At 48.8% G+C, this 27,340-nt stretch overlaps 2 protein-coding genes across 3 annotated transcripts in view; one reads left to right on the top strand and one right to left on the bottom strand.

Annotated features, from left to right (window-relative positions):
- Window positions 1–68: 68 nt before the first annotated feature.
- LOC111145581 (general transcription factor IIIC subunit 4) lies at window positions 69–19,477 on the bottom strand. Its single transcript, XM_022500544.1, has 5 exons — window positions 19,109–19,477; window positions 9,771–11,597; window positions 6,619–6,749; window positions 3,013–3,101; window positions 69–1,552 (listed from the first exon to the last, which is right to left on the bottom strand). Exons 1-5 carry the CDS (start codon window positions 19,463–19,465, stop codon window positions 1,488–1,490), a joined length of 2,469 nt encoding a protein of 822 aa, XP_022356252.1. The 5' UTR covers window positions 19,466–19,477; the 3' UTR covers window positions 69–1,487.
- A 657-nt stretch (window positions 19,478–20,134) lies between these two features.
- LOC111145582 (DEAD-box helicase 31) overlaps window positions 20,135–27,340 on the top strand; it is a 68,216-nt gene continuing 61,010 nt past the window's right edge. Inside the window, exons 1-4 of one of the 2 annotated variants that reach the window (XM_022500545.1) lie at window positions 20,135–20,287; window positions 24,919–25,175; window positions 25,281–25,356; window positions 26,360–26,403. In XM_022500545.1, coding sequence (XP_022356253.1) covers window positions 20,192–20,287; window positions 24,919–25,175; window positions 25,281–25,356; window positions 26,360–26,403 — 473 coding nt within the window. In that variant the 5' untranslated portion in view covers window positions 20,135–20,191. Of the gene's footprint in view, window positions 20,288–21,935; window positions 24,295–24,918; window positions 25,176–25,280; window positions 25,357–26,359; window positions 26,404–27,340 lie in introns of those variants that run through there. The other variant, XM_022500546.1, reaches the window with a different exon arrangement.

Below are 27,340 nucleotides of genomic sequence, written 5' to 3'. Positions count from 1 at the left end.
AGGGCAGGCCGCTTGGAGGCGCCTCTGAAGGGCTCTGGGCGCCGGTGCCTGTGGCGGGGAGGCGGGGGGGAGGTGCCGGGGAGGGGGGGGCCCACAGCGGTCTATGGCTGTGTGTCTTGCCCACAGAGCAAGTGTTTCTAAAGCAAGGGCAAGCAGTCCTTCACTGAGGAATCACGACAGAGGCAGGAGCAAGTGTTAGAATAAAGGCGAAACAGCCATCATGTAAGCGGAGTGAGAATCTCCCATTTTGTACTTCCTTCCTACTTCCCAGAAGGACGTACCATTTCCACACGCGGGCAGCACGGTCCTGTTGCTTAGCACCGAGCTCTAGGACGCTATTTTCGCAATCCAAGAACACTGTAATTCCCGAATGTCCATTTTTAATTTTAGATTTTAAGACCAATTAATGCCTAACGTCTCCTCTAAACAGCCCACAGGAAAAAGAGCTACATTCTAAGTATCAGGGACCCTTGCTGGGAAGAAATTCCCGGGCTCTCATCCACAAAGCCACACGAGCACAAGCACTGGAGCACAAGCACCTGCACGCCGGGGCTGCCCGTCGCTTTCTGTGAGTTTTCTGGAAGTCTCTAGATGGCCTGCACATTCTTATGGTGGATACAACTGAAATGTCTGGACATGTCAACATTAAAAACACTAGAAGTTTAAAGGAGAAAATATTCTTTTTCTTCTGTGTACAAATATCTCATCTGGGCTACGACAGTCAGAAGCAGGAAGGTGACCTGGGTGGAGAGGAATTCCCGACCTCCTTGACCTGTTAAGAAGTCAGGACTGGGGATCCATCACGCGGGAGCTCGTCAAAAATAAGTCGCCATTATTTACTTCCAGGAATCACCTGATCTTCTGACACATCAAAACCAACTTTAGTCTTGGCCTCGACCTCTTAAAAATACCGTTTTATGACCATGTGTTCAGTACGCAGCAGAGACGAGAATCCGTGGGATACAGATCTGTGGCTGTTTGTGGGAACAAAGGATCGGGGTCAAGCGCCGTTTCGGACACGCGCCGCGTCTGCTGGCGCACGACACCCCGGGCCAGTGGTCCACGCTCTGTGGGGCCGCGGGGCGGTTCCCGTCCAAGGCAGGCATTAAAGCCCAACTCGGTCCAGCAAGGCCCTTACCCCAACTCTCCAGAAGAGATCATTCTGTTCCCAGAAATGACAGGGCGTTCTTTCCGTTCAAGTTGCTTCAGTCAAAACACTTGAACAATAAGTGTTCCTCACCGGGTGAGGAGTGGGGGCCGGCGCTCCTCTCACAGTGACTCACAGCCTCTGCGCTCGGCCGTTTCAGAGCTATCCCGTAGTCCCTGGAGACGAGATGGTACTTCAGAAAGGAGCTCCCAGGGCCCTGGTTCCGCTCCCGAAGAGGCCGGCCCGCGCGAAGCCCAGGCTCAGCCAGCACATCCCACGTCCTCAGCCCGAGGGTGTTGTCCGCGACCGAGCGCGCCCGTCCCAGTGCCCCCGCCGCCGCTCAGAAGACCGGAGAATCGCAGAAAGGGCAGGGGCTCTGCAGTAACCTCTTAATCCAGTCCGGATCTGCGAGAGAAACACAAGCGGCGCCAGCGTGAGCTTCAGAGGGCAGGCGGCCGGGCTGAGCCCTGGCCGGGCTGCCGAGGACAGGGACGCTCCCCCCCCCCCGCCCCCGCGCCCGGCTCTGTGTCCCCAGACAGCGCCTCCCTCCCACGCTCCAGACGAGGCTAGACGAAATCGTGCTTCACGAAGCTACATGTGTGAGGGCATTTTCATCCCTCTGCGAGGGAACGGAACGCAAGGACCACGAATGAGTGATTCACAAAGCTGTTTCTTTTGCTGAAAGGACTGCGCTCCGAGGAGACATCCTTCCTACGCTGTTCCCGTGCAAATCCTCTTTGATAAAATGATAGTGACGTCATCTTCTAAATGCATGACTCGGAGCCAGGCGTGACTATACTGGGTCAACACCTTCTCCCCGTCACCGTGACCGCCCTGCTCTCTGACCTCCCTCCAGGCCCCGCAGGTTCTCTTCTCTCCCAGAACTGCACGCAGCGCGACGCCGTGTCCGCCGACAGCGGTTTCTCTGACCCGTTTCGATCTCTTCCCGATTTCCCGTCTCATCAGCACAGCGACTCTCAGCTGCACGGAGTGTTTGTGCGTTTCCCGAATTTGTTTCAAAATAATGCAGTGAGAGGAGGGAAAGGAGTGGGGGACTACCGAAGAGATCTAAAAGGCCACGAGCTGACAAGAGCGGAGACCGAGTGACGGGCATGTAAGGGTTCTTACACGCTCCTGTCTGCCTCAGTACGGGATCGCGTGCTCCGTTAACAAGTCAGAACAAAAGCGGCCAACGCACCGCCTTCTCAGAGAGAGACCGTTCTGGAGTAAAGATAAAACGGCAGAGTTTCATGTGGAATGCTTTCTGTTTTAGTTCATCGAGACCACAAATCTTCCCCAAACACGTACATAACCGTGTGACGCTCACATCTAGTTAGCTCATTTGGTGGGGGTGTGATGTGACTGAGCCTCAGGTCATGAATCTGATGTTCATGAGACAATTTCAGTCACTAAGTCTTGGGTCATGTCTGTGATCTTATTTCCAACTCATCGTCTCGGAAACGGGGGCTTTGTCACCAGGGCTATCAGAAAGGACAATACAGACCAACCTGAAAAATCCCATCGTGGCTACTGGAAGAATGACTCCAAGTGCGTATGTGGCCACTCTGCCTTAGCAACTGTGTCTTTGTGTACCTTACCATTCGCAGAACTTCCGTCCAAATATAACCTCTGTCTGCCATCTGAAACAAGCTCTGGCATTTTCTTGAACGCACGCTCTGTCTGCAGGGACAGAAGAGCCCACTGCAGCCCTCCTTATGCACTAAAATGCATACGACCTACTCCAATTCTCATCTTTTAATGAGTCGTTGCTTCATGATCATCCCGTCAAGAGCAGAACGAGCCTGCTGCCCCCCGCATGGCCTTAGGCGAAGCCAGGTGAAGCTCGAAGCTGGGAAAGCACTCACCGTCCGGAGCTGGATGGCGGGCGATGCTGTCGTGGAGCAAACACCTTCTGTATATCAAGCTCTGGCAGGACTGGTAGGTTAAAAAGCACCTGAGAGAAGACAGACCCCATCATCAGGAGGAAGCCACAGACGACGGTTACTGTCAACCCATACACTAACCAGGAAAGCGCAGAAAGAGCTCCCAAGCCCGTGGCAACAGTGTGTCCCTCTGCACGAAGCTGGCCAGCCTAGCCCACATTTAGCAAGGGTCTGGATGCTGAGCCAGGAGATATAAAGCTTCCAGTCCGGTCGGGCGGCTGCTTTTTGGCCAACTGCAAGTCTGAGAAAGAGTTTATTCTGTCCATACTTTGCATTTTTGACATGTTAAAAAAGAGGAACATGTATTATACAGAAAATTATTCTTGTATGTGATGTTTAAGATTAGGTAAAAGCACTGTCTTTAAGAATCTGACAGTACAGTGGGGAAAACCTGAAAGATACAAAATTAATGGTGCAAACAACGAGACGGGACATGAACAAATGTTCACAGGCTCAGCTCTATGCTGTGACCACTCCCTGGGCATCCACGGGGACCAGGCTAGTGAGGGAAGGGGAGACGCTAGGCAATGGCAGAGTGCATGGTGGGTTGCATAGGTCAGGCTTCCCCACAGATCAGTTCTTCAGCCGAGTAACTAAGGAGCAGAGAAACAGAGAGGAAGAGGTTGAGGGGAAAGAGTCCAAGTAGGGGTACCTCGAGAAAAGACTTGGGTATTACAGGAAGAAAGGCTACACCTGAGTGAGAGCAAGCACCCATTCTCACATGGAGAAATTACGCCGAGACCTTCCGGCATTAACTCCATCCAGCAAATGTGAAGAGAATTTCTGTGAAAGAACCCATCGAGAGACAACGATGCACAGTGGTGACACATGTGAACTCTGGAGCCGGACTGCCAGGCTCTCAGTTCTGCGGTCACCAGCTGGGTGACCCTGGGCAAATTATTCATCTCCCCCAGGCCCCCCTTTCCTCACCTGTAAAAACAGAAACGACCGCAGTGCCCCCATGCATGCTTGCTGTGCTCAACAGATGTGTTAGGTGTTACTACTACAAGCCTACTACTATTACAAACTTGCTTCCCATTCGTCCCCTAAAAATCAAATTAGAAAAAAGCATAAGAACACAGTAAAATTCCGAAGAAATCCAAGTATCTATCAACAAGGAAGTAAATAACAGAACATCTGTACTATGAAACCCTCTACAGCCATTGGAAATGGGATCTGGGGGCGCTTGGGTGACTTGGTTGAGTCCGACTTGATTTTGGCTCAGGTCATGATCTTAGGCTCAGGGAGCACAGCCCTGCATCGGCTCCATGCTCAGCAGGCAGCCTGCTTGACATGCTTTCTCTCTCCCTGTGCCCCCCGACCCTGCTCACACCAGCCCCCTCTAAAGTAAATCTATCTTAAAAAAAAAAAAAAAAAAAAAGGGATCTATGTAGTAATGTGAAAAAAATGTCCACAATATTTTGAGAAGAGAATTGTCAAGTTGATAAGATAGGATGTATAGCAGGGTGCCTGGGTGGCTCTTGATTTTGGCTCAGGTCATGATCTCAGGGTCCGGAGGCTCTGCAAGCAGCACAAAATCTGCTTGAGGATTCTCTCTCTCTCTCCGCAACCCCCCCACCACCTCTCCTCCTGCTCACATGCTCACTCCCTCTTTTGAATAAATAAATCTTCAAAAAAAAAAAAAAGAAAAGATAAGATGTGTAGCACAATCCTGTTTCTGTTAAAAATAAATTAAAAAAATTAACTGGGTGGGGGCCCCGGGCTGGCGCAGCTGGCTGGGCGTCCAGCTTTTGGTTTTAGCTCAGGTTGTGATCTCAGGGGCGTGACACCGAGCTGAGTCTGCTTGGGCTTCTCTCTCCCTCTACCCCTCCCCACTAAGAGCACACATTCTTAAATAAATAAATAAATAAATAAATAAATAAATTTAAAAGATTAAATGGGTGCCTATCATGGACCAGGCATTGTTCTAGGAACAGCTGTGGACAAAACAACAAGCTTCTCTGTTCTCCTGGCGCTTTCTACTCCAGAGGAGAGGGAGAACCAAAAAGTAAAGCATCTATGAAGTGGTGATGGCCGCTTGGGAGGCCAATAAGGCAAGGAAGAGCAACGAGAAACACTAGGGCATGCCAGGGGGCGCTGGCGGGGCACGCCGGCCGGGTGCTATAGTGCTGGCAGTGTGGCCACGAAGGCAGGCTAACTGATAAAGGGGCACTTGAGGAAGCCTCGCGACCACCCGCTGGGAGAGCAATCCAGGCAGACTCCCTGAAGTAGGAGAGGCACCTTGTGCACGTGCAGAACCATGAGGCCGGTGCGCAGAGAGTAAAGTAAGCAAGGCAGGGAAATGGGAGATGAGGTCAGAGTGGGGCTGGGCCGGGTTGTGCAGCTCTGATCACTAAAGGGATTCAGGCTTTTACTCATCAGGAATGGGCGGCCTCCAGAGCGTTCTGAGCAGAGAGGGGTGGAGTGGGTGAATCTTAGCAGGCTCGCAGCCGTGGCCACGCGGCACCCGGGCTGGAGGGCAAGGGAGGCAGTGGGAACCCCTGCGGGGAGGGAACCATATAAATCTGGGCAAGAGAGTGTCTCACGCGAGGACTACCGAGGTGGAGGCAGTGAGGAAAGGCTGGATTCATATTTGGAACGCCTCTGAATCTTCCAAGCAGAGACAGTGAATAGGGGTCCAGCAGAAAAGCCTGGTTTGCCTGGGGGACAGAGTCAGGCTACAGATGTCCATTCAAGCCACCGGTGCGCAGACGGTCCACGACTGCCAAGGAGTGTTGACAAAAGAGAAGCAGGTCCACGACAGACATCAAGGAGACTGAACAGAATCAGGAAAGACAACGGAGAAAGAGGGAGAGGCAAGGAGAAAACCGGGGGGACTGTGTGTGGGAAAGCCAGGAGATGAAGGGGCCGCGGGGAGGAAGGGGGGAGCAAACACGGTGTCAAACGCAACTCACGGGTCTATAAAACCCGAACACAACTGAGCTGCCCTCTTACAGTGACATGGGACGGTAAGAGAAGGAAGACCTCCACCTTCAGTATAAAGTTAAACCAAAAGAAGTGCATTCGCTCTTCTTTTGTATTCCATTAGCTTATACAGGTACTACTTTTGTAGCAATTTTTAAAAATTTAATGCTACTTAAAAGGAAAACAGTATTATCAAAATAAAGAAATCCCTCTTGGGGTGCCTCAGTGGCTCAGGCGGTTAAGCCTCTGGCTTCAGCTCGGGTCCTGATCTCAGGGTCCTGGGATCAGGCCCCGCATTGAGCTCTCTGCTTAGTGGGGAGTCTGCTTTTCCCTCTCCCCGCTCATGATCTCTCTCTCTCTCAAATAAAATCTTAAAAACAAAAACAAAAAAAACCCCTATCTCAAGCAGTAAAAAAAAATCCCCTAAAAGAGTGTCCTCCTTACTCAGACTGATAAAGTCTACATCTTGTTTTCTAACAGCAGCATTTCTCCAACCCAGTGGCACAGGCAACATTATTCTGGACACACACTTCCCAGGGGCTTGCACTATACAAAAGTGGAAAATGAGCGAAAGCACGGGCTGGCTGAAAATGAACGGCTTACCGGAGCCAGATGTGGCCATTGGAGCAGACGGCCTGTTTGCGATCTGTGAATGGCAAGATCTCTTTGCACAGACTACAGTGCTCAGGGAAAGTCTGTTTGTTCATCTTCTTCGAGATGTGTCCAATCAGCACCTAGTAAGACAAAGCAGTAGCAACACTGAGCGGCGTTGAGTGCAAGACTTCCCGGAAGCAGACGGACGGACGACAGCAAACGCTGCGCGAACACGAGCTCAGAGGCCTGCATTTCCACGCAGGCTGGTCATACTGTCTGGACGCAGCAGAGTCGGACCCTCAACGTGTGTGGACCGGCTGAGTAGGATAAATTCATTTGGTGACCCTGTGACAACAGGGTGAACCCCAACAACTAAAGAAAAAACTTCTGAAAACCAAAACCTTATCACTTGCCTTGCTTTAGCAGCTCCTGAAACAAGGAGTTCAGAGTTCTACTGGAAGACAAAGTATTTAGGTCTTCTGTAACATGACTTTAAGAAGGAAAAGCATCATCTCTATGGGCCAAGTATTATGTGAAATTCTAACTTTGTAGAATTGTACAAATGTCCATTCTTATATAAAATTGTACAAAATGCTCATTCTAAGACAAGCTTGCAAATATAACCAGGATTTTAAAAGGTAATTCCCCTTTCTCACAGCCCCAAGACCCACGAGCAATCTAGTCCAGCAGCCCGCAGCTTGCGATCCACTGGGCCCCATCGCAGAGGCAGGGTGGGCCCCGTGTAGCGCTGGGACTGGCAGAGAGAGGTCGACAGGACAGGCTCTAGACCCTGGCCCTACTTCAGCATCGCTTTTCTCTGCCTTGTTTATTAGGATTATACCACTTTAAAAATGAAAGTATAAAACACGCTGCTCTACTTCATTATTTGGTTGAAAAAACCTTCACTGGCTACATCATTCGGAGGCACGGGGTACACCAAGCCTTAAGGAATCTCATCTTACGAGGAGACAACGTCCTTCGGGGTTCTTAAACCATTTATACGTAAGTTCTCGCAGAGGAACTCTCTACTACAACCATTCACTGAAATTAGTTCACTGAAGTTTTGAGAGTATCTTAATAGCTCAAACTAGTGTCTTAACTACGCTGTATATAATTTACAAACGTAAAGCCCATTGGCTTTGGCCTTCTGTTTTTTCAGCCTTAAGAATTCTAATTTATGATCCCTTCCAGCAGGAACAACCACCCTCCCTTCTCTTCCAGACAGCCCAAATATCCTGGTACTGGTGCCAGGACAAAATCTGTTCAGAACTGCTCTAGGAGAGATGCACTCAAACTTTACATGAGGAAGAACCGCTTCTATGTGCTCTTACCAGCCTCGACCAGCAGGCCCACCTGTGTCAGTGCAACTCACACATCCCCAGAGGGGGAGACATTCCTTCCAACAGGGCAAATACTGGTTCTTGGGGGGACAAAAATTCTTACCCTTTTTATGCAGAAAGTACACTTAGGCAGTATCTACCACAAATATATACAAAATATAGCTGTGGAACTATTAAAATGTCGCAGGCAGGAACAATTAGGAAAAAAAAGGTCTAAAAAGGCCGGGGGGGTGGCGGCGGCGGTAATAAACACCGCTGGTCTAGCGGCACTGACACACCAGGCAGAGAATCTCACAAACAGCGCGTAATCACTAGCATGTCCGTGCACTAGGTGTGAAAAGGTTCATTTCATGCACATGGTGGGATTTTTTTAAGACATGAAATGCAGTGTTTCTAATCAAAACTCGGTTCTATCGATAAGCAGAGGCACCATCTTCCCTTCTTCAAACTGGCTCTGCTGGCGCCCTGGGACTGCTGGCCGTCCCCGCACTCACGCCACACGTGGACAACTGCCTAAGCCATCACCGCCAACTCCCACCACCTATTTCCTAAAATGTTTTGTCAGTCTTTCACAGCCTCTTGTGATACTCCCTCTAGGTCCTGTGAAACAGTGATCACCAGGAAACTCTTCGCAATGGTCTGCTGTGTGTGGTCTGCACAATTGAGACCACAATGAAACAATTTTTAAAAGCTTTCAAAGATGGAAAATCAGTTACATGAAAAGTACCTCGTAACTATTCTTGCCATTACTCCAAATCTCCTGTGTGTAATGATTTTAGGGGTGGGGACACACACACACACACACACACACACACTTTCCAATAAGAAAATGCAACAAGGAATTTGTGAGTGGTTTAACGTTAGGCAGGAAGATATTTTCATTTATTACCTTCAATTTTAAGCAAGACTTTAGGCAGTGAGAATAAGTGTCAATCTTAACAGTAGTAGGGAACACAGGCTTTTGTGGTTTTGAATATTTTAGTATAAAATAAAGTATGTTCCTTGAAACACAAGTTCTTCAGGATTTTTTTGTTGTTGTTATTGTTGTACTTGAGAATTTTAGCGGCTGTTAGTTCACAAAGAAAGGTTCCCTGATACCAGGATAACAATGAGCTACATAAAGTTAAGTGGTTTCTTTTCTGCAGGAATTCTCAGAATCCTTAGAAGGATAAGGTACACTGGGACCCTCTAAGAGGAGGACAGAGTATATGGCATTTCCTCAAGCTTGGAACCCTGGTGTTCTATCAGGGAACTTGAATTCTGTGGAATACATTTTGGATAAGACTCCAAGATGCTTCTAAATCAAAATCAAGATTATGCCGTTTTTGTAAAAATAAACATTGTGAGTAATAATTTGCTTACTTGAACATGCCCTCCCTGACTGTATCAAAGATCTCAAGTCCTCCCAAGTGTGACCAGTCCCTGTGCTGCCGCCAGTGCTGACCCCCATGCCCCCAGAACCTTTGCAAACAGGAAGGAAAGAAAGCAGAATGTCACCCTTCCCCTGCTGTGACCGCCCAGTCACATACTACTCGCTAACTGAAGCCTCCGCCAGCTCATCCCGGCCTGGGGATCTCGGCCCGCCCGCAAGCCTTGCCTATCAGTGAAGGCTGCGGTGAACGGAAATATTCGTTGTGGGATCTGAATGTGTGCTCTGCATTAATCCGTGTTTCCTATTTATTCTCCTGCACTTCATGCCAATCAACTACCTACAAAATATCAAAGCGAAAGCTGGGTTAGGAATGCCACGTAGACCTTTTCTCCCTCATGAAGAAAGCAGACCTTTTACGGTTTCAGCGTTTCTGCTGAGAAAACACCTACCCGTGCCGTTCGGTCATCACACTCCTCGTCAGACATCAGGAAGTTACAGAGGCCTCGAGTGGGGATGCTAGTGTTTTCTGTGATCCAGGTATGCAGGTACACCTCCCCTAAGACCCGCTTCATGTGCTCCCTGGTCAAGTGCATTTCCACAGCTTCGATCTTCCCTTGGATCTCCAGGAGCTTCTCTTCCATCGGCTCACGGCCCCCAGTGTCTCCGGCCTGGGTCAGGGGGTCGTCGGCGGGGTCCTCCGCGTCGCCCTCTCTGCTCCTGTCCTGCAGGCCCTGCCGGTTCGCCTGTTTGGAAGACGTGCCTTCCTCCTGCTGTTCTTCCTCGGCATTGCCCGTCCCGGGGGAGTCAACCAATGAGATCTTGGAGTCCTCGTGGGTGGGCTTCCATAATGCTTCTGAAGGGGTTTTTTGCATGGACTGATATAAAATCCTCAGGAGGAAGAGTTTGAAACGCCAAAAATAGGTGGCTCCGCTGCTTTCAATCTTTTTTTCCAAAGCTTCTTGTAAAAACTGAGGGATATGTTTATCCTTTAAAATCTTCCAGCGCACAAGATCTATTAAATCCACCTGCTTGAAAAGATTTTGAACGGAAGATTCCAAGAGCTGAGCAGCTGCCTCTTCAAAGGTTTTGAGAGTAACAAACTGGACCTGGTGGTTCTTGTTCACGGGGTGGAGGCCGTTGACCATGCCCTCGGTGGTGAGGACAGCCAGGTATGCGCCGCAGGGGCTCACTGCTATCCCGTGTGTCCTCACCGAGCCGAACACATCCGAGAGTTTAATTAACTGGTGTTCAAACTTTAATGCGACATCGGTGAAAATGGGAATCAGCTGCCTCACCTTCCCGTCGCTGGAACAGGTATATACGGTTCCATTCTGCTTGTCTGCGGTCATGGAGACGATCGGCAGTGAATGAAGGCCCGTGACGTGGGAATTGTGGACATTGAGACCTGCTTTGGAGATCAGGAGAAGACACCAAAACACGTAGGATCCCCTCGCAGCCACCACTAAGCTACAGCTGCACTTCTGGTACGGGTGGTAGAGCGGAACACATTTAATGCTGTGCACGGGCAACTGGTCCATTTCTTTCCACAAGACAACGGGCTGCCTTAAGGTGAAATAGCCTTTAACTGCTTTGAGATTGACAGGAAGGATTTTCACAGGTCCGAAAGCGCTCCCCACGATAAGGCCGCTCATTTTCCGATTATTGTGCTCATATTCCCACCAAAACAAAACACTAGGAGAGTTGATTCCTGACTCAATCGTGTTGCACGAAGAGATGGATTCCTTCCCTACAAAGGGCAGCTGAAACTGCCACACAGCAATGTTGCCGTTCTCAAAGAGGACCGCCAGGAGCACACTGCCCACATCCCGGCACTCGTTGTTGTGCTTGACCTGCTGCGTGGTGCAGACGCCCGACCACTCCATCCGGACGGGTGTCTGCATGCTGTGCCTCCTCTGGAACTCCGCGAAGTCCCCGAGATTCCCCTCTGGAGCCTCATTTTTAGAGAGCCTGTAACTGGTCTCATAGAGTCGCTCTCCGTAAATCTCAGTCAGATCAACCAGCTGGACCCACTGCAGTCTGTTGAGGTTAGCCTGGATGGTCAGGCGGTTGTCCATGGTCAGTGCTGCCAAGAGGCACCGGCCATTTGCATCGCAACCCATGGGGGACCAGCTGGTGTACTTGAATCCTCTCATCGGTGGCAAGGCCTTCCCCTCAGGGTTGAACACCCTATCCAACATGAAAGTCTGACTGACGGTGGGGTCTTTGGAGGTGGCAAATTTCTCCTTACACTCAGCAACCTCTGCTTTTGAGCCGACCTGAAAAGAAGAGATACAAAAACTCTGAGATAAATACTGCACTCTAGGAGGAATACATTGACATTACTTAGGGTACTAACTGATTAATCAGTTTTAACTGGGCCACATTAATATACACAGAATTTTGTATCAATTCCGTTAATTTTGAAAGACATACATTTAAAAGATCAAGTACATGTCTGAAAGTAAACGAGTACTTACTCGGAAAGTAAAAATTTTTTCAAGGATTAGAATAAATCTCGCCATTATTCAAAGCCTGGCTCCCACACTCTTCTTAGAACTGCCATGAGCAACAGCCATCACAAGGATGTACTTGATCCTTAAGAGTCAACACAGCACTTAGCTGAACTAGTCACAAAGCCATAAATATGTGACATAGTCATGAAAACATATCTCTGTATACATCGTTGATACAACTGGGTATCTGGGTTTTTACAACGTCTTTGTGATACAAATGTGAGTTTTAAGTCTCTATTTAAAATTTCACTTAGCGATCGTGCTGAAAGCCTACTTCCAACTGCTCTGTCCACTGTTTCTATAGAATAATGTCCACTCCGATTAAACTACTTGCCATTCCTTGAGTACTCCCTCCTCGGCCTCCCTTGGGCCCCTTGTCTGGGATGCCATTTTCCTATCTAAATCCCATCCATCCTACCAGACCTAATTCTCTCTCTGAAGCCTTCGGAGATCTTTCTGGCTTTCTCCCATTTCTCCTTCTCCAATTTTGTGCCACACGCCAGCGCTGCTGTTTATTTAGTGCCTGGCTGTATGATGGCAAGCTCTTTAAAAGAATTTTAAAGGAACATTAAAGACAAAGGAAGAGACAAATGACCAAAAGAAAGTGATCTGGAGCCAGCAAGGCTAAGGCCAAAATAAAGTGTTAAGTCAACTGAACCATGTCTTCTGATATGTGCGAAGCAGGAAGAGAAAAACACTTGACCCTACTGTCCTTAGGGAAATTGACCCAGAGCAAGAAAGCAGAATCATACAGATTTAGTGACAACCTCCTTTTATGTAGAAGCTGATCTTCAAACTGGAAAGGGTAGTTATTACACAATTACAAAGGAATTCAAGCCTAAGACATATATGGATATAATGAAAATCACGTTAAATGAGTTTAAGTCCCCAAGCCCAGAGGAATTACACTCTAGGACATACAGGATAAACCTGGAAGATACTGAACTCCAAATGACTGACTAGTCCTTAATAAAGCTTGGATAACTGGGAATGTGTCAGGAAACCAGAGTACAATAAACACTTTTAAAATATCTCCTAAATGAAAAATAGGTAACAAATATTACAGACCATAAAACCTGCTAGGGAATGAAATCCCTCAGTTGTTAACAAAAGAAAGGTTTGTGAGGCGCCTGGGTCGCTCAGTTGGTTAGGTGTTTGACTCTTAGTTTGGGCTCAGGTCATGACCTCTGGGCTGTAGGATGGAGCCCTGTGCTAGGCTCTGTGCTCAGTGGGGAGTCTGCTTGGGATTCTCTCTCCCGCTCCCTGCTCCCTCATGGTCGTGTATGCTTTCTCTCTCTCTCTCTCTCAAGTAATTATCTTTTTTTAAAAAAAAGATTTACTTATTTGATAGAGAGAGAGTGCATGCACAAGCAAGACGGTTCAAGCGGGGGTGGGGGGATTCAGTGGGAAAGAGATATACAGACTCCCACTGAGTAGGGAGCCAAGACACCAGGCTGGATCCCAGGATCATGACCTGAGCCGAAGACAGATGCTTAACTGTCAGAGGCACCCAGGTGCCCCTAAACAAATAAATCTTAAAACAAACAAACAAACAAACAAACAAAAAAAGTTTGTGTGGACAGAAGTGATCATTAGAAACCAGCATAGGATAACTGGAAAAATCTAATCTTATTCTCTTTTCTGCTGGAATTGCTAAATGACATAAGAAGTACAGAAAGGCAGATATAAAGGTATCCAACAAATGAGTCAGATGACTAACTTTTCCTAAAGTGTGTTACGTAGAACATTACTCCCCTAATTTGTCTCTTGAAAAAGAGTTCTGTGGCCACCTAAGTCTTGGGAACATCGTATGTTACACATCATTTCTCCGTGAAGGTTCTCAGGAGCACATTAAATGCTTTGGCCAGGGAGCTGCTGACTTAACCAGAGTTTTCCAAACTTTTTAAAATTTTTATTTATTTATTTTTAAAGATTTTATTTACTTATTTGGCAGACAGAGATCACAAGCAGGCAGAGAGAGAGGCAGGCAGTGAGAGAGGAAGGGAAGCAGGCTTCCTGCCAAGCAGAGAGCTCGATGCAGGGCTTGATCCCAGGACCCTGGGATCATGACCTGAGCCAAAAGCAGAGGCTTTAACCCACTGAGCCATCCAGGCACACCCCCCAAACTTTTTTTTAAACAATAAAACTTTGTCAGGTGGTATCATCCTATATTTTCCTAAAGAATACTCTGGAAATGGTGTCTTAGGCAGTATATCTTGATTTAGAAAGGCATTTAAGATAGCCTCTTGGATACACCTATGGACATGCCAGTGAAATAGACTGGAAATCCCAATTAAACAGAGGTGCAGCTGGCTAGCCTGTTAATAAAATAATGCTAATCAAAGCCCAGAGCTTTGTATGGGTAGATAAAATCTGAAGTACTACAGAGAAGCACAGCATAACGACTAAAAATGCCAGACTACCTGGGTTCAAATCCTGGCTCTATCACACATGAGCTCTGTAACCCTGCACAAATTACTTAAACCTTCTGGCCCTAATTTTCTCATTCATAAAAAGAACACAATAATGTATGTGTCACAGAGTTAGGAAAGTTATATAAGTCAATATACATAAAGCATCTTTTACGAAGGCTTCATGCCCAACTTGGGACTTGAACTCACCACCCTGAGATCAAAGAGTCCCTACAGGCTAAGCCGCCCGATGCCTGTACAGCATCTATTAATAAGTGTCAGTAACTGTTACTGAGGAGGAGGAGAAGCAGGAGGAGGAAGATGGACACTCTCTGGGGATTAAGTACAAGTTAATGAGCCCTAATAAAGTATGTAAAATGCAGAGTAGACATGAAATTGTCCACCAGATAAAGGGTAGATACAAAATCACCAAATCTTATGACACCGAACGCCAAGCAATAATCCTTAGGACAGGTAAATGTCCTACAAATAAAAGTTACTCTAGAACTAGGAGTAAACTTGACAGGACCTATACCCCAGAACAGCAGCAGAGGATGACATAAAAGAAACGCTTGGTCCCGCTCATTGTAGGAAGAATCCTTGAAGGATAGAATCTTGGATCTCTACAGCAGGGAAAATGGTTTTGTGTAGCAACTGCTGATGTATTAGTTTGAAGGAGTACAGCGCCCCTCCTTTTAAGTCTCCATGTCACAAAACCAGCCATCAATTAAAACATGTACTCAGACGGCCAAGGAGTACACCACATAGCAGTCCAGTTCCCAGAGGACCACACCCAGCCAGTCATTTAATTACAGACTCCTGTTTCCAACTGGCCACTATTACTACTAATAGTTAACTCCTTCATAAGCACCTAATGAACAGAAATTCACTTGAAGCTATTCTACAGGAAGCTTCTTGAAGGTAGGAGTAAGATTCCAAAGATAGCCAATAGTTATTTAACTTAATGTGGATGGAGTTAATGCTTTCTAACAAGCCTAAAAATTCATGCAAAGTAAAATTAGTCACTCAAATTTTTTTTTTAATTTATTTATTTGAGAGAGAGAGAGAGAGAGATCACAAGTAGGCAGGGAGGCAGGCAGAGAGAGAGGGGGAAGCAGGCTCCCTGCTGAGCAGAGAGCCCGATGCGGGGCTCGATCCCAGGACCCTGAGATCATGACCCGGGCCGAAGGCAGAGGCTTAACCCACTGAGCCACCCAGGCGCCCCAGTCACTCAAATTTTATTAGAATTTGGAACTGTATCCAATTAGATGAGTCACTAAATCAGCAGTCCAATGGGCAGAAAAATTGCAAATTACTCTTAAATCACAATTTCACTGCTTTTTTGTATCATTCGCTTACATCATTCTCCTTGGTATCATGTAACTTCAGTGTCCAGGGCAGTAACTTGCAAATAGCAGATATATGAACTACTGTGAAACGGCACATTTTCCTGAAACTCATAATCTAAATAATGGGATCACAGAGCAAAAGCTTCAGAGGAGCTGAGCATCTGGCCTTCTAGCGGGCCCTACAGTGAACTGATCCAGGCTGCAGAATGGCCACCTATGTTTCATGTCGGAGCAAGGGCAAGCTGGACAGTACAGAGCAGCTGAAATCCCTAGGCACTGCCAAAGGGTAAAGTCACCAAAGTACTGATACAGACTTCTTTACATTCCTACCACTGCAGCCCTGATTTACCCGACAGAGGCCTCTTCCAGAACCGCAGGGCCAGCTCGGCATTCACTCACCAAACGCTCCTATTCTGGTGAGACTGCTAACTGATGGACGGTTTGTGTGACGCGCATACCGAAGAACGGTACACGAGGGGAAGGTGCCACTCATTAACTTCCAAGCGATCCACTAATTACAAGCAGCATATGAAAGATTTCCTATTACTTATTAGACAGTTGCACAACCAACGAGTCCAGTTTTTACCAGAGTATTATGGCCATCTTCATATCCACAGCTACAGTATTGACCGAGACCCTGCTTTCTTCATACCTGTGTGACCGAGTTTATTACTTCGAGTATCGACAGCCTGCAGGTGCACTCCCTCTGCCCCTCCACCCCCTTGTGCACACACATTCTCTTTCTCTTAAAAAAAAAAAAAAAAAGAAGTCTAAACAACACAGGTTTTATCATCCCCCTTGTACAGACAAGCCTATATTGCTATTTTGTGCCAAAGCCCAAATTTGTACCCTCTATTTTATACTAACCCTAATCATCGTCTTCTTGCCATTAGGCCCCCCAGATTCATATTCCTGAACCATTCCAGGCCAGTCCATGCTCATGAAACTGTTACAGCACCTTTGGGCTTCCTAGATTAAAGCCAACTTCTTCAGACCGACATTCGGAGTTCCTAAGTTGGCCTCACCTCACTTTCCCTCTCTAGAAGAGATTGTCTGTTGACCCATCATTACTCACACAAACAATAAAGTATGTCTACGACTTAATCATGTACGTGAGTCAGACGGATACCTCGTTCCTGCTACCCAGATGCCCCTCTGCTCCTCTTACAGGACAAATCCAAAGTTCTCTCGGGTCTCCTTCAGATTCACCACCAGATAACACTCCCTGATTAAGGGCCTCCCCTCACTATTCCTGCTATTCTTTAAATTCTCTCTGCTAGGGGCGCCTGGGTGGCTCAGTCGGTTAGGCATCCTGACTCTGTTTCAGCTCAGATCGTGATCTCAGGGTCGTGGGATTGAGCCCTGTGACAGGCTCTGCACTGAGTACGGAGCCTACTTAAGAGTCTCTCCCTCTCCCTCTGCTCTTTCCCCCACTTGAGAAATCCTCTCTGCTGGGACACCTGGGTAGCTCAATCAGTTAAGTGTCTGCCTTTGGCTCGAGTTATGATCGAGCCCCAGATCCTTGTCTCTGCTCAGCAGGGAGCCTGATTCTCTCCCTGTCACTCTGCCTACTTGTCTTTCTCTGTCAAGTAAATAAACAAAATCTTTTAAAAAAAATTAAATTGAAAAAATTCTCCTTGCTAAATCATTAAATCTGGACCACGTTGGACACACACACTTAAAGTTTTCTCTAGTTCGTGTACACATGAACATCCTTAGAAATGGTAAGGCTATACCTTTTAAGCCACTTTCTTCTGCCTCCATCTGTTTCTCAATTTCACAGTATTAACAATATCTGTCTACCTGATGTGGTTATACTCGAGCCAATTTGTTCATATTTTCTCCAAGAAGATTTTCAGGTTTTAGTCCTATCAGTCTACCAGTGATTGAATGCAACAAACTGTTTGTTTAAAACGTTTAAGTGTGAGACGCCTGGGTGGCTCAGTTTGTTAAGCGGCTGCCTTCGGCTCAGGTCATGATCCCAGCATCCTGGGTTCAAGTCCCACATCGGGCTCCTTGCTCGGCGGAGAGCCTGCTTCTCCCTCTGCCCCTGCCTGCCTCTCTGCCTCCCTGTGCTCGCTCGCTCTCTGACAAATAAATAAAAATAAAATCTTAAAAAAAAATAAATATAAAACATTTAAGTGTGCTAAAAAAATTAAAAGGTGGTGTGGGCTCCCTGCTCCCTAGCCACAGCTAATGATTCGTGTCTAAAATGGCAGTGCAAAAAAAAGTTTTAAAACCTTCCACTTTCGGGGCGCCTGGGTGGCTCAGTGGGTTAAGCCGCTGCCTTCGGCTCAGGTCATGATCTCAGAGTCCTGGGATCGAGCCCCATATCGGGCTTTCTGCTCAGCAGGGAGCCTGCTTCCTCCTCTCTCTCTGCCTGCCTCTCTGCCTGCTTGTGATCTCTGTCAAATAAATAAATAAAATCTTAAAAAAAAAAAAAAAACCTTCCACTTTCACATAAATACATTTGCTGGGCATAGATATACACCTTTACAGTGCTTATCACCGCCTGATATTACAGTCGTACTTGTTCATGACTTGCCAAAGAATGTACGCTCCATGAAGGCAGGCACTTGGCTTGGTACGCTGCTTTATTTCCAGAACCGAGGTCAGCACCTAGCTCATATACGGTGCTATTCAAGTATCCGGGGAACGAATAAATACACACTCCTTATAGATCACATACACGCATAAAGATTTATAAAGGAGACAGGAAACGTTTTTATACTTTAAAACCACTAATGAATGATATGACTTACTATCTGGGGAAAAAAATAAATTTGAAGATAGTGATACTAAAACAGTAAAACTAGGAACCCTAAAGTTGTGAAGGCAAACTTGGCTTATATGAAGCTGAAAGCACTAAATGTCCACAAAGGCCCTGAAATCCGAGAACCGCATTTATCTCCGGAAGCTTTCCTGTCCATGCCAATCCCAAAGATTTCCCGCTGTGAAAGGAAAACCCTGGAGCACCCAGCTGCTCAAGGTGAGAAGGAACATTGATATACTAAAGTCGCTAAGATAGCTGAGGCAACGAGAAGGACCAAATTGTCTTCTCCAAAGCAGAAGCGGCACAGGAGGAGGGTACGTCACGGTAAACAAAGCCAGACAAGGGCCCAGGGAGTCGGTTCCAAACAATGGGAGCAACTGTAGAGGCGAGGTCTGGGGTTGGGTCAAAGGGGGTGGAGTCTCAGAAGGCACCACCGAGAGGCATCAGCGCCAGCAGTGGGGCCGGCGCCGGGGCCAAGGAAGGACCTGGCTCCGACGAAAGCTCCGGGGATACCTGTGTGCATCGGAAGGGGGTGGGTGATCTGGAAAACTGGGCGCGAACGGCTGCGAGGTTTTCTGTTTTTAAATACGGCGACCCCGGCCCTCAGCCCCAAGCGCGGGATGCGACGAGGGGAATCCCCGGAGTGGGAGCAGGCCAAGACTCCCCAGGGACGGGTAACGCGGCCGTGGGAGGGAGGCAGAAGGACCCCCTGGACCTGCTGGGGTCCGGGGGATGACTTACTTTGAGGAGGCAGCTGTTGAGAGGAGCGGGCACCGAGGTGCGGTGGATAACCAGGTCCTGGCCCGGGTTGTGCACGTCGCAGATGAGCTCCAGCACAGCGATGCTCCGGGCCGTGGACACGGACACGCGGTGGTCCTCGGACCAGGCCAGCGGCTCCAAGCCGCTCACCGCATACTGCAGCTTCACGGCCGGCTCCCGCCGACTCACCAGGAACCGGAACGCGGCACTGGGCCCGGGGGCCGCGTCTGCCGCTGGCTCCTTCCCGCCCGCCTCGCCGCCCCCCTCGCCCTCCTCCTCCTCCGGCGGCGCAAGCCCGTCGGCCGCGGGCCCCACCCGGGCCTTGTCGGCCGAGCTCATCTCCTCTCAAGTGCAGAGGCCGGATTCCGGGGCGCGCCAACCCCGCGCCGCCGTCCGGTTGCCGCCTCTTGCGCCGCCGCCGCCACCGGGCCCCGGCGCCCTCCGCGGCCGCTTTCTCCCCTCAGGCCCCGAGCGCCGCCGAGCCAGGAAGGACCCCGCCGTTGCTAGGCGACCCAGCCCTGCCAGGTGGCCAAGGCGCTGCCTGTCTAGAAAACGCGCCTCCTCGGCGGGCGGGACGGAGGAGCGACAGGGGTGGGCGACGGGAAGGGGGCCGCGAGGGCTCCCTCTCCGGGCGACCGAGCCCCAGTCCCCTGTGGAGACCTCCCGGGCAAGTAAAGTGCCGAGGCAGCGGTGGCCCGGCAGCAAACGAAGGAAACGTTGGCTGGGCGGCACACGGCCCCTTGTTTCTCAGAGGCACTCAGAGAACTTCACCAGCATGAACCCCAGGGCTGGGTGTCATGTGGCATCGCCCGCCGCGGGGCGAGCCGCGAGGGACGCCGAGCGGAGCAGCCACCCTGTCCCGAGGCCCCCGGCGCCGTGGCCCCTGGGCTCTAGGGACCCGGAAGGGGCGCGGCCGCAGGAGCCGGCGGGGCAGCTACGCGGGGTCCTCGCGCGCCGCCCACGTGGGGCCAAGGCGAGCTCCGGGCCGGGTTCCGGAGGTCTGGCCGCGCCAGCGGGTGCCGGCGCCCGCCCGTGTCCGCCTGTGCCAGCGCGTCGCCGTGCGCCATGGCAGCCGCCGGCGGGCCGCTCCTCCACGTTGCGGAGTCCCCGGCCGGCGGCCCCGGGACGCTCTCCGGACCCCGCTGGGCCCAGGCGAGGCGGGTGAGTTCTGACCCGGCTTCCGAGCCGTCCGCCGCCGCGGCCCAGCCTGCCGCACGACACGAGCTGCCGCCTCGCCTCTGGGCAGGGTTCCGAGCTACCGACCGAGTTACGGGGGGAGGTGGGCTGTCTAGCAGCTTCTGGAGAAGTCGCTGAACGGCACGTGTCTGGGCTCGGAGCACTGCCCCGCCGGGACGTTCTGGGCGGCCGCGGAGCCGGGGTGGAGGGGCGTCTGCCGGCTCGGGCTGCTGGTCGGAGGGCCCCGAAGGTCGCGTAGGGGATGGGAGCTGATTCCCGCCCAAGTTAGGGACTGCCGCAGGGGGGTGCCAGCCGGGGGTGCCAGCCCGGCGCCTGCTAGCCACACCTCCTAACTTCTCTCACCGCCGGTGCCTCGATGGAAGGTCGTTCGGTGCAGGAACGGGGACCGGAGCCTAGAGGCCTCCTTCGAGAGCTTTCAGAAATGGCATAGATTCTCACCCACGTGCAGTGGGGAAGAACACGGAGCGCCCGTATAACCCGCTTCCTGGGGAGGGGAAAGATGCTTTAAATTTCAACCGAGCCAGAGCTGGGAACGGGTTTGATGGTTGACTTCTCGCCTGGAAGAGAGCAGGGCTGCAGGGCAGAAAATCTGTTGTAGAATCCCGAGTTACCACAGAGGCCAGAAATTATACCACCTCGTGCGGAGGAAGGTGTGTGTTTTCTCCAGAAAGCAACAGCTAATCCCAGCGTGTTGAAGCTGATACTCCTCGAGTGTGTAGAAGGATTGTCTTTGGTGACTTTTCAGTGATAATCAAGCTTTAGGATATAGAGGTTTGGGAGTAGGAGTTTTCAGCTAAGCACTGGGGTTGCTGCTTCTCTGGGAGGAGGAAACGGAAGTACCGAAGAGCCTCTGGGAGCCTGGGATTTGGAGTAGCAGACCTGGGGTTAGATGCCCACCTTGCAACTCGCTGGTTCTGTGAACTTGGGGAAGTTATTTCACCTCTCTGGACCTTACTTTTCCAATCTGTAAAACGATTGTAAAATGCAGGGTAGACATAAAATTGTCCACCAAATAAAGAGTAGATATAAACAAGTTTCTATTTTATACGAAGTTATTGTGAGGAGTAAATAAAATATACGAAGACTCTATTTTCTGGCCCATAGAAGCACTTAGTAAATGCCAATGGTAAGTAAAGTCGTGTTGGTTCCATTTTGAGTAACGGAATCGCTGTGTCCAGGGGTTATTGGGGTGCTTTTGCTGCGGAGGTGCCTGGTAACACAGGGGAAGCATTAACACCTCCTTGAGTGAGCTGAAGGGATAAAAACAGGATGTCTGGCTTCTTGATCGCTTGAACCGCCGCGTCAAAAGGTTGTGTGTTAGTGAGATGATGACGGGGGTCTACATTGCCTTCGTCTGCATCCACATTTTTTGTCTTGAATGGGAATTACAGTATGCCAGTCTCATTTGCCAGGGGCCTGAATTTGGGGCGGTTAACTAATACACCACATTTGGAAAGGCCTCGACAACTTAAGTGATGCTGTGCGTAAGAGTATATAGTGTTTTCATTCTAAAAAAATTTTTTTGATTATTCAGGTAATACAAGTTTATTGTAGGAAATAGGGAAATAAGGACCTTAAAGGAAAAAAACCCATAACTGCTATACTCAGAGGTAACTCTGGTTAACATTTTGGTGTATATCCTCATAGAAAGCAAACAAGAGATCAAGTTACACATGCTGTTTTCCAACCAAACAGGATACAGTTAATAAATAGTATTACAGCGTAACCATCCGGAACCCTGGCCGTAGAATCAGGGCCTGAGCAAAGCCTGGATCCCTCAGCGATCCTGGGACAAATTACCTCCTATCTCTGCCTCCGTGTTCTCATCTTAAAATGGGATGATATATTAGCTAATTCACATAAGTACTTAGCATATTTCCGGGGCTCTAGTGTATTTATTAATATCAGAAGCTTAGTATTTAGACTTTTAGGGCTGGATGGGCCATAGAGGTCATCTGCCAGAACCCCCTTGTCTTACAGGTACAGGAACAGAGGCTCAGAGGGAGGTAATTTGCTTAGTGTTGTAGAGCCGACTTTTTAGAAGTGCAGGTGCGTCCTTGCTCCTCTTTGCTCAGGCGCCACCTCATGAGGCATTTCTGTTTCCTGCCCTCCTTTCCCCTTGACGTAGGCCGTGGTGGCCTCCTTGTTTCGTGCTTCCTTAATCCTTTGTACAGACCTCTTCTGAGTACAAACACAGGTTTGGGTTTCTGGTTTTATACTTTTCGTCTCTTCCACTAACCTGTGAGTTCCTCAAGGGCTTGACTAGTTTTTCAGCCTTGTATGCTCAGAACCACGCTACTTGGCAGCTGCTGAGTGGTCAGTTTTGTTTTTAAAAGAATGTGTTGTGGATGCTGGGACAGAAAAGCTAACAAGCAGTGGAATAGCGTCCACATTATGGGAAGGGATAATTCCATCGTTGTCATTCATCTTACAAGTGTTTATTGAGCACTTACTCTGGGCAGAATTGAGCCCATACAGGGGGTGCAGTGCCATGCAGGACAGACTTGTCCATTTCCTTATAGAGGTTACAGTCTAATGGGGATGACTGACCCCACGTAACAAATTACATTTCATGCTTGTAATTGTACTGAATGCTACAGTGAAGACAAAGGGTGCCTCCTAGGAGAGCCAAGAGTAGGAGCCCTGGCCTGACTAGGTGGAGAGAAGAGGTCAGGAAAGGTTCTTCTGAGGACCCAGTAAGCCTAGATCTAAAGGATGAGTTTGAGTTAGCCAGCCAAAGGGTGGGGCGGAAGGGTGTTGCAGACATGGGTATGGCAATAGCATGTGCAAAGGCCCTGAGGAAGGAAGAAGCATGGTGCTTTCTAGGAACTCAGGAAGACCAGGACGACTGAGGCACAAGATGAGGGCACTGAGATGGGCAGAGGCCAGTTTCTAGAGGGCTTTATAGATCATATTACAGGTTTTCTATTTTAGCCTAAGAGCAGCGGAGAGCCTGTGAAATATTATGCCTAATTCTGAATGCTTGCTTTTAGAGAACAGATGACGTGAGAATAGAAGGTGACTGGGATGAGAAAGGATTGAAAGCTTGTGTCCTATTTGGGCTACTAAGTCCAAAGAAGAAACAGGCAGTTAGACGATGTGTGAAGGAATGGGATGCCTCAGACTAGCAGAGAGTTGATCAAGGTGGCAGATCCTGTCCAAGTGTCAGAAACAGCTTCCAACCCCTAGAATTTGGTGTCTCCAGCGATGGAGAACGGTAAGGGGAGATGTGTAGGCAAGGCATACCGCAAGGCCACCTGTCGAGGAGCTTGTAGTAGGAAGCCCATGCCTGGTGGGAGTGCTCCAAAGAGTGCATTGTTCCATAAATCAAGGAACGGCAACATGTTTCATTCTGCCTTGTAAATGATTCAACAGACCTGGAACGTGACTTTATCTCTTTCTTTAATCTGAACACTCATAAACTTGGGACTTTGTAAGGATAGATTTGTAAGATGGAGTAGGTCAGTACTTCCTTTGTTAATAGTAAATACTCCAAGGTGTATTTATTGAATTATTTAGATACAGGAGTTCTGTAGTTGTCGGGAACAAACAAGTGTTGCTGTTGGTGGGTTAGCCTGAAGCTGACAGCCATGGCCAAAGCAAGCTGATGTGTAAATGGAATCCATCATTTCAAGCGAAGGGGAAAATAGCATTCCAGGAGAAACCAAAATGCCAGGACAATAAGCCCTGGCCACTCATGGGATGTTTTTTATTCATGTGGAAATTGGAAGAGAAGGCCAAGGAAAATAAAATGTTTCTTCAAAGAAAATTGGATGTTTCCTCTCCTGGGAGAAGTGTGGACGTCGTGCGCGTAACCACATCCGCGTTACAGAAATAAGCAACAGGCCGGAAAACGCTGAGCGTTGTAGCCTGCAGTCGGCGATCGGATGGGGCCTGAAAGGCAAGGAGAGTTGGAAATAATTGTGGTAGAAGTGATGGATGGAGCAGAATTCTCATTTGGAATGGAAACGGCGAGTGGGAATCGTCTCCAAGCCATCTGAATCCGGGGAGCAGCGTGAGGGGGGAGGATGACAGCGATCCAAGCACTCTGGGGTAGAGCAGTAATGAAGGTTCCCGCTTCCTGGGCATGGGCAGGGCTGCGGCATCCCAGGTCTAGTTACCAACAGGCTTTGTTGGTGGAGAAAGAGGATGTGCTCCCCCCTGCCCTGTTCTTTTTGTGTAGGTGGACATCTAGAGGTAAGGATTGACAGCGCACACTCTTGACAAGGTGGGCTTCTCCTCCCTTAAAACAGACTCGCATTTGTTCACATTCAGCCCCACAAAGGCTTCTCCCTTCTTGATCCTTACCCTCATCTTGGTGGAGCTGATGGTGAAGATGGATGGTGAGGTCTAGTGGATGAATGAGCTGAGTGTTTGTGTTTCGAACTGTTTTATTTTGTTTGTTTTTTTCTTTTTGGGGAAAAAGGCTGAGTCAAAGAATCTGACTGCAGACCCTAAACTGTTGCTTGACATATGGGGCGTAGTGCTCTCTGCAGGGAGAGATGCAGTTCCGTGGGCGGTCAGGCTTCACTCCGAGGTCTGTCTTCATGGACTAATGCATCTCTTGCTGCTCTTGCCTTTTGGGAACAACGCAGCAAACAGAGGCCGCCAAAAGAAAACACCAGGCCTCCGGGGAGGCTCCCCCAGCCAAGCGGAGGAACAAGGCAGCGCTTCTCCTGGCCAAGAAAGCTGCTGCTGAAGAAACACAAAGGACTTTCAAGGGGAAGGCACAGAAAACACTTTCTCCAAGGAAATCTTTGGTCGGTGTGAGTGACGGAACCCGAGAACAGAAGCTGTGCGTTAGGACTTCATCGTTATTTAAAAACAACCCTGAAATCCCAGAGCTCCACAGGTATGTTCAGGGGCAGGTGCGCTCAGGAACAGGAGGAGTTCAGTGTTTTCTGCCTTTTTCTCTGTCGACGGGAACTGATGCCTGGGTTTTGCTCGTCGTTTGCAGACCGGTAGTAAAGCAGGTGCAAGAAGAGGTGTTCACTTCAGAAGCTTTCCATGAACTGGACCTCCACCCGCATTTAGTAAGTGTCTCTCCATTCTTTCAGTGTGGTTCTTCCTTGGGAAGGTCTGTGAAATGACAGTTCTAGGAAGAAAAAGCAAAGGCTGGTTACTTTGCTCCAAGTTACCTGAATGAAGTCAGATCGACAAGATGCTCTTCCAGGACAATCCCGGTGAGTTTAGCTTACTGTTCACTGCCCTTCCCTCCGTCCCCACCCCCTTTCTAAAGAACTAAACACTTTCCTCACCTAATTCAAAGTAGGCCTGGGGCTCTGTTTATGGGACTCTAGGATAAGCTCCTAATTAGTGGGTGGATGGGACGTGGAAGCTGATGTGGGTGACGGGTCATAATGACTGTAGGAGAGGGGACGGAGCTGGTGTCTTCATATCAAGGGTAGTCTCTTGTTACAAAGAATTGAAGGAAGACGAGGCTATTTTAACATACATTGTCTACAAACAAATGGGTGGGGGTTTTTTGGTTTGTTTGGACTGTGAATGAACTTTCCGCTCTTATTTATGAGTAAGAGAAAAAAATGCATTAACTTTTAGGGAGTCTGGATTTCCTCTGTTCCTATGGTCACAATTTACTTACCCCTTTCGGATGGCTCACATAAGCCGTTTTCTTACCTATGGGTTTGAGCGAGGACATCGAGCAGGTTCATGCTGTGGCCATTTGGGGATGGATAACTCACGGGCACTGTCCTGTGCGTGACAGGATGGTCAGCAGCCCTCCATGACTACTCCCTTGATGCCAGCGGTGTCCCCCGCCCCACTTGGGACAACAAAAATTTCTCCAGACATTGTCGCACGCGCGCGCGCATTTATGTGTGTAGGGGAATGGGGAGTGGGGGATGGTGAGCAGGACCACCCCCAGGTGACACTCACTGGTTGGAAGAACACGGGTTGGAGGAAGCACAGCCATTGTTTTTATCCCAGTGTCTTCTCCTTCTTTGCATCCTCATTTGCATTAAATATATTTGTGCCAAAAAGTCAGTAGTTAAAAATATTTTGTGTGTTCTCTTTTAGATTTCCACAATAAATACGGTCTTAAACATGACTAGTATGACCAGGTAAGGGTTCCAGGCCAGCCTTGCTTTTGTTAAGACTTGAATGTGTATGACCAGCGAAATCGGAATTATCTGTGGAGCACTGAGCAAATTTGTGTCTTGGTGTTAGAGAACACTGCTGGATTGTTGCCCATTGAGGGCTTGAGACAGCACTCACCCACCCAGTTCCCCCACTTGTTAAGTGGAGAGACTGAGTCCCAACTACTTCTGTTCTCAGCTCTGATCCGATCCAAAATATGTCTGCATGGGATCCCACTGGTGTCCTTGCCACATTGAAAATCATATGTCCACTATATAGAATTTGTCACGTCATTTTTTAGTAGTAAGAACTAGAGGCAGCAAAAAAGAAAGAAGTAAATATTTGGTCGGGTATAATGGGATACAGAAAAAAAATTTTTTGAATGTTTAAGAGTGATGATTCTTGGAAAATAGAATAGTAAAAGGTACAGAGAAGAGATGAACTTCCTTTTTGTGAGTGTATATGCTTTATGGTTTAATTTTACTAACCATCACATTTAAGTCATAGGTATAAATTAGTAAGGGTCTTGAAGAATAAAAGGAGAACCCCTCTTACCCATTTTTTTTTGTTGTTCAGTTTTACCGATCAAATTTAAATGAATTCTGTGCCCTTTTTGTTGTTTGTTTTTTAAATACACGTGTGGACACACATCTTAGTGTGCGTGCGTGATAGTCACACCTCGGTTTTTTGGAAACTGGGAAGTAGCTGCAGGCTGTGTGGTTGGCTCACAAGATTCCTTGTACTCTTTTGCTGGGAATCTTCCTGTCACGTCTTACTGGGTCCCAGAGCCTGCCACGGGAGGCGGGGGTGGGAGGACGGGTATGCTCTCATGGTAGCTCGAGCTTGTCATCATGCCTGTGCCATTTTTCTTTCTAATCCGTTTGCTAGAGTGGCCAGTCCTGGCTCGCCTCAGTATTTTCA

Source organism: Enhydra lutris, unplaced genomic scaffold (genome assembly GCF_002288905.1).
Source record: "Enhydra lutris kenyoni isolate GAN:26980312 unplaced genomic scaffold, ASM228890v2 scaffoldscaffold13, whole genome shotgun sequence".
NCBI classification, from domain to species: domain Eukaryota; kingdom Metazoa; phylum Chordata; class Mammalia; order Carnivora; family Mustelidae; genus Enhydra; species Enhydra lutris.
The sequence above is the reverse complement of the archived record's forward strand: the minus strand, read 5'-3'. Positions and strand labels throughout refer to the sequence as shown.

Bases quoted from the DNA above. Each gene is read 5' to 3' on its own strand.
- LOC111145581 (XM_022500544.1), bottom strand. From the start codon at position 19,465: ATGAGCTCGGCCGACAAGGCCCGGGTGGGGCCCGCGGCCGACGGGCTT. The intron at 6,750-9,770 runs GTAGGTGTTTTC...TTGTCTTACTAG, and splicing joins GTGATGACCGAACGGCACGG to GTGCTGATTGGACACATCTC. The intron at 1,553-3,012 runs GTGAGTGCTTTC...TTTCTCTCGCAG, and splicing joins CCGCCATCCAGCTCCGGACG to ATCCGGACTGGATTAAGAGG.